The sequence below is a fragment of the Nelumbo lutea genome, chromosome 5, assembly GCF_056320005.1.
Source record: "Nelumbo lutea isolate HS-2025 chromosome 5, American lotus-T2T, whole genome shotgun sequence".
In the NCBI taxonomy this organism is placed as follows: Eukaryota; Viridiplantae; Streptophyta; class Magnoliopsida; order Proteales; family Nelumbonaceae; genus Nelumbo; species Nelumbo lutea.
This window is the reverse complement of record NC_142688.1, coordinates 10,435,817-10,442,640: the sequence shown is the minus strand read 5'-3', so window position 1 is coordinate 10,442,640 and position 6,824 is coordinate 10,435,817. Positions and strand designations below refer to the sequence as shown.

General features: G+C 43.9%; 1 protein-coding gene across 1 annotated transcript; it reads right to left on the bottom strand.

The window, feature by feature from the left end:
- Window positions 1-2,218: 2,218 nt before the first annotated feature.
- Window positions 2,219-6,824, bottom strand: LOC148850281 (putative inactive receptor kinase At5g67200). Its single transcript, XM_088944267.1, has 2 exons — window positions 4,505-6,824; window positions 2,219-3,141 (listed from the first exon to the last, which is right to left on the bottom strand). The coding sequence occupies exons 1-2, from the start codon at window positions 5,922-5,924 to the stop codon at window positions 2,591-2,593; spliced, it is 1,971 nt and encodes a 656-aa protein (XP_088800393.1). The 5' UTR covers window positions 5,925-6,824; the 3' UTR covers window positions 2,219-2,590.

Here is a 6,824-nt window from a genome sequence, read left to right as displayed (position 1 = left end):
TATATTATTTTGTATGCATCTGTAATATAGATATTTATATTTATGCTTTAAATTTTCAAAATATAAACTTAATTATTATTTTAATAAAATCCACATAATAAATTAATCTAGTCTTATTATTTTGATTGTGTTGGTACTGATCTTACTGCCAACCCACTGTTAATAGCCCTCACTGACACATGTGCCACCTCAACTCGAATCCTCACAAATAATTGTCCCCTCCAACAACAGCATCGGAGGCATCCAGTCCAGTTGAAACGGCAGTCCCAGATAGAGCACCTGTGCCCACTTCTATCACTAATGGTCCACCGGCCATCAAGCAACGAGATGCTACTCCTTCTACATCTACTACCAGTGCCACCATGGTGAATGTAGACCCCCAGCAACCATTGTCCTTCTTCATGCATAATATATTTGGTGGGTCCAATCCCTCTACTTAAATCGTAGGGCTGTTCACATTAAATGTAAAACCAACTAAATCGGCCTGACCAACCCCCAAGTTGGTCAATTTTTCAAAATTATTAGTCGGTTTTAGTTTGTATGAGAAAATAAATTGACAATTTGGTTTGGTTTTGATTTTTATACATAAAAATCGAAACTAAATCAAACCAAAACGATCCTATATTTTTAAATAATTATTAATTAGTCTCTATCTTATATATCAAATGTTGATATATTTTATTTATGTTTTGTTTTAACTTTGAAAAAAAAATGGTTATTTATGATAAAAACTAAAAACATAAAACCAATATAAATATAATACAATTATACAATTTTTAATTCAATTTTGTATAAATTTAAATATCTATTGACAAAAATATCAGTTTGTATAAAAAAAAACTAATTGATTTAAATATATAATTTGGTTTTACATAAAAAAAGAAAAAAAAAAAAAAACTTAAACCTATAAACCGACCCTTCATGTTTGGCTTGATTTTGCTTCAAGGTCAATTGATTTGTGTTTAATCAATAAATAAATCGACTAGGTCATGAAAAAAATGATTCAAACCAACCAAATCCGACCTGTGAAGACCCCTACCGAGCCTTGATGGGAATTATGAACAACCCAACGATGAACGGTCAGGTTCCCTTTGCCAGGACAAACGGTACGGTACTCCCCGTCAACAATGGCATTCCTCTCAACAGCGACAACTGCGCAATTATCAACAACATTCCATTCCTCACCAGCCTTGGAGGCAGTTCATCAACTGTCATTTAGAACAATGGTAACAACGTCATAAATGGTGGTTTCGGGGTTCCTTTGGTGAATGGAGCCGAGCCTGCAGGGACCACCATCCAAAAGCTCAGTCTGGATTCAATGTATGAACCCGAAACCCTTTTTGGTCAATATACAAGGTTCTGTCCCGCTTCGAGTAGAGGGACTCCGCTATGGTACTTGATTTTGATGAAGCACTTGGAGATTTTGGAATGATAAATTAAAACTGAAAAAAAAACATTTTTCTTATTAATTTATTGGTAAAGAGATCTGGATGAAGTTTTGCATCTCACATTGTTTATTCGAATGTATCAAAAGGAGTTCTTACCAAGTCAAAAGCTTTGGTCGCGGCCTTTGAGACTGATCGGGAAACCATCTTTTCTGGGACTGAAACTAAACTGTTCGATTCTACGCTAAGATGTCGTGCTCCAGATGATCAACGTATTCCTGCTCACATTCACCTTACAGCGGGGACAACAGGTCTCCCTCGAGGTATCTGTCAAGGTCAAGGTCATCGAGCCGTTCTAAGAATCATATGATTTAAGTGATTGGGAAAACTCTGTAACAATTTTTATGTAATGGCCTGTCACCTCGAATAATAAAGAAAGAACTTGAAAAACATTTCTGGAACAGTTATCTGATCTGTTTCATGGGGAGACTGGAGTTGGGGGATTCTTCTTTTTCGGTGGGAGACACCGGACGGTGACTTGAAGTAGAAGACACATTTAAATTTTGAAGGGTCGCAGCCTGGTAGAGAATTCATTTGTAATCTTTTGCACCGCTAAAAAAACAGCTTTGCAGAGATGCATTGGGAGCTCGAACTTGGATTTAGTACACACAACAGGGTTCCGACAAATTATGTGGATTTAAAATCCTCTGCAGTAGTGGTTTGGGGCAAACCGGGGAGAACGGCGTAAGGCAATTCAGAAGGTGCCTTCGGCTTGACAGCAACTGAAAATGGGGAGTGGTTTGCCAGAGCGAATATAAGTAGTAGTAAGAGTATTTTAAAACAACATGACAACAGTAAGAGTAAAATTAATTAATTAACTAAATTACAAGAAATTTGCCCTCTCAGCAATTGAAAACCCCAGCCAGTCTTCCATATAGGCTTGCACAGCTTTACATCAGAAGAGAACGATGAAGACATTCAACTAGAAAGTAGCTAGAAACCATTGGCATTGGATCCGGCTAGGTTGTGTTTTATTTATTTATTGGTCGTTTTTTGTTGAGCTGTTGCATCGGATCAGTGTAAGAAACTATTAGTGCTATTAGTAATAATAGTAGTAGTAGTAATAGGACTCCCAGTAATGGCGACAACTAATTAATGAAAGAAATTAGGAAGGGAAAAAAAAGGGGTGTATATTGTTATATAAATTAGTCCAACTGATTGTCCTCCATCATCACAGTCTCCTTGATCTCTTGAATCATCTTCAACACTTGCCACATTGTTGGTCTCTGCTCCGGAGATGTCTGGCTACACGTGGTTGCTACCTCGAGAAGCATAGCCAGCCGGTTCTCGTCCCCACCTTCGTCGTCTCTGATGGATTTCACCCAATTAAGAAGATCGCTGGGCATAAGGAAGGGATGCTGGGATGGGGGTTTGCCGCTGAGAAGCTCCAGCAAGAGAATGCCGAATGAATAGACATCGGATTTCGGGGCGACTCGGCGACTAGATATGCGGGCCTCGGGGGCCCTGTATCCGGCAGAGTCAGGGGCATCGTCTTCGGAGGTATCGGCCAGAATAGCGAGGCAGTAGTCGGTGAGACAGGCCTCAAAGTCGGCACCAAGGAGTACGTTAGAGGACTTGACGTTGCCATGGACGAGCCTGGACGCCTGATGGATGTAGGCCAAACCCTGTGCCACGTCCTCCGCTATCTTCAAGCACGACGTCCAGTGAAGCGGCTTGGCCCTAGTTGATCTCGAACCTGTGTCGTCTCTCCAAATTAAAGAAAAGAAAATTACAGTATAAAAAAAATCTAATAATTTAACCAAAAGGGTAGCAAAAGTCAGAACCAGGGAGGCTGGACCGCTGGAGATGTAGGCACCACCACCTCTGAATCTCTGACCTCTATCACGTATCATCTAAATTCAAAAAGGTAGTACGTACGCTACCCTAACCCTAAAGACTTCAAAGAGAAATTAGTGGAATTTACGCTGGATACAATCAACCACACAATTATTCATCATTTCATCGTATTGATTTGTTAAAAGGTTGGTAAACACCGTCATCCATGATCCATCGCCTCGTCGGCAAGTGTTTGGATCCTTACCGTGACGGTGTGATTCCTTTTTCCTTCTCCCTGTACGTGTACGGCGCTACTTAGTTTTAACTTTTTAACTTTCAAGGTGATAGATAGGCTTGATAGCTATGTATCCTGGTAATTCGGTAATCGATGGTTTGGGCACACTATAGAAGTCTGCTGTGTTGGTTCTCTTGCATATTTGCCAGGTGTTCATATATGCCTTGGGAGTAGTTGGGAGACCCCGTTCCCCATTCCTAATTCCCATTGTTTTTCGCTTTTCTTTCGTCACCCTGCAGGAATGCTGGTTAGCAAACGACGTATGTAATGCGTGCAACTCTTCTATTCTTCGCCCAAGCCCAGCCAACTGGACAATTAGTGGGTCCCACGGAAATAAAAACGGGGTTTTTACCGTTCAATCCGCCCCCAGCAGAGCAGATGCGATTTATAGATGCTAGTAGAGTAGAGTTGTAATTTCAGATTTCTGAACAAACAACAACCAGATGATGAAAATTAAACGTGTCTTCTCATGGGTCCCACCGGCGTAATAGAGTAGAGTTGCATCCATGAACTCGAACTCGTTGTTCACTTAGCATTCCTACTAGGAATTAGGAAAGGATGACCTGACTGACCTGATAGGCGATAGCTGATATCGATGCAGATAACATGAGCTCTCGAGCCAGACCAGCCAAACCCCGTCAGTCAGTCAGTCAAAGCGTCTCCAAGTTACAGCCCATTGCAAACCCATTACTATATGTCCAGTGTCCACGGTCCACCCATGACCCACTATCCTCCAGGCTCCAGAAGAGTATGGGTATCCGACACAACTTAGTTAGGTCAGTGCACCGCAGGAATTCCGTGCAGGAGTACAGGAATCTCTGTGTGTTCACTTAAACAAATCTACAAACTTGGGAGCTTAATTACTTCAATTAATTAAAAATTAAGCCATGACTACCTGCAAATCCGAGTTGAATCGCACAACTCGGTCAGTATCAATGACGAATTTCATAATAGACTCACCAATGCAGGTCGAGGACGAGGAGCATACCGTGTACGAGGGAGAAGAGGCTGCCATTGGGTTGGTAATCATAGATAAGTAGTCTCTCTTCCTTGGCCTGGAAATAAGCTCTGAGCGGAACCAGATTTGGATGTCGGAGACCACCCACAGATTCCAAGTGCCGCTCGAACGACTCCTTACTGGTCACCGCCGTCTTGCCGGCGTCGAGTCGCTTGACGCTCACGATGATTTGATTATCCATTACGGCCTTGTAAGTCGTCCCGATCGTCCCCCTCCCCAGCATCTCTGCGGATGCCTTCATCAGCTGCTCTAGGGTGTAAACCTGCGGCTCCCCGGCACAGAACACCAAACACCCACTCTTCACCACTTGCATTCCTTGCATCTTCTTCACCTTCGCCTCCAGTTCGTTCTCTTCTTCTACCCTCATTACCGCAGCAGCGTCGGCAGCAGCTGCGGAATCCGAAGCCATCGTCGGCGTCAACACCTTTTGCTTTTTCCGCCGATTTAGCGACAGTAGAAAGCACACTAGGGACACAAGTAGAACCAAAACCCCGAATGAGAATCCCAGAATCACGCTGGTTCGCTCGTGCTGCTTTTGGGATGGTGGAGGTAGCACAAGCCCTTGCACCTCCTCATTCTGTCCGAACGCCGCCGCGGCCCCCGGGGATGGTGCCGGTTCCGAGGACCTAAAGAAGGGTATACGAGGAAGGCATTCCTTGTGTATAATCTCACCACAGAGACCAGGGTTCAAAGAAAAGGAGGAGGTGCCGAAGCGGGACAGTGTGGGTGTGACCGGAATGACGCCGGTGAGGTTATTCCGGGAAACATTGAAGACCAGGAGGGAGGACTGGTTGAGCGGAGGGATGGCGCCGCCTAACCGGTTGCCATCGAGCCGAAGATAGTAGAGCCGGACCAGAGTGGTCAAACCGGAGGGGATTGGGCCTGTGAGGTTGTTGTAGGAGAGATCCAAGGTGCGAAGGCGATGGAGAGATGAGACTGAGGCGGGGATAAGAGCCGAGAAGGAGTTGTGGTCGAGAAAGAGGGTTTTGAGATTGACAAGTGTGGAGAGGTCGGGAATGGGGCCAGTGAGGGAGTTGTTCTGCAAGCTGAGGATTCTGAGTTGGTCAAGGCGAGTCAATGTGTTGGGAGCAAACACACCGGCAAGACCAAAACCTTCTACAACTAGGCGCACCACTTTACCATCTACGCATTTGACGCCCTGCCAGAAGCAGTATCTGGAGTGCTTCTCGTTCCAAAACGGGAGCTTATTATCCACATCGGCTTTAGATTTGAATGCCAGAAGTGAGCGGGCATCGGATGGAGGTACTGAGTTCAACGGAGGCGAAATCGACGGCGGCGGAGGATGAGAAACAGAAGCAGCAGCAGGAGGAAGTGGAACTAAGTTGAGCAGAGAGAGTAAAACAATAATCGAAAGGACAGACGAAAACATTGTTCAAGGGATAGTTCTTTGCTGCTGCATTTGTTTTGTTAGTGAAAAGATGTGGCCTGGAGCGAGATTCTCATTTCAGCGTCGTCGGATCGGACCTCCCTCACTTTCTCTCTCTGTTCAGCCACAAGCTAGCTTCTATGCATTCCACACATTTTCTAGTTTCGATGTTCAGGGGAGCGATGGTGTGAGGATGGATGGGTGAGCCGAAGTAGACAGCAGTACTAGCAGTATGTGACAAAGAGAGCGGCTCTGGGTTGGGAAGCAGCTGTCCGTCTGCAAGCTCAGCGTCACGTGGAGTGGAGATAAAATCATAAAAGAAAAAAAAAAAAAAAGGATTCAAGTGGAGGAAATTTCTGGTGGTAAATCCAATGTACTATATCGCTCACTGTATGGAGTATGGTATGCTATTATGAGATGCCTTTTTCTTTTCTTTTTATTACTTTTTTTCTTTTCACTTTCTTTTTTAGTTCTTCTAGAATCTCTATACCAGATTTATTGTTTTGGGTCGAATTTGCAACTTCAGAATAAGAAGAAAGGAGGATTAGAGGAAGGCTGTCTTCTGACGGTGACCGACGGTATCTCTATCCGTCCGCCTTCTTCAAATTTGGATTTTGCTTGCTTGCTTGCTTAGGAAACAGAGAAAAGCCCCGAAACCAATGGAAGAGGCAGTTGCAGTAGTCAGTAATAGAGACCACTCAACGTACGAGAAGCCCCAATTCAGGTGTTTGAGTGGGGAATGGGGATTAGTGGTAGAGGTCGAGGAATGAGAAGGGCAACCGGGCGTCCGGGCTTCTAATTAACCCTATAGTTTTACGATTTGGAAGGTTGTTAAGGTCGTTAAAATCTCTTGTACAAGAGTTAAGAGACTTGATTAATCAATTCATGTTTAGATGAAAGTTT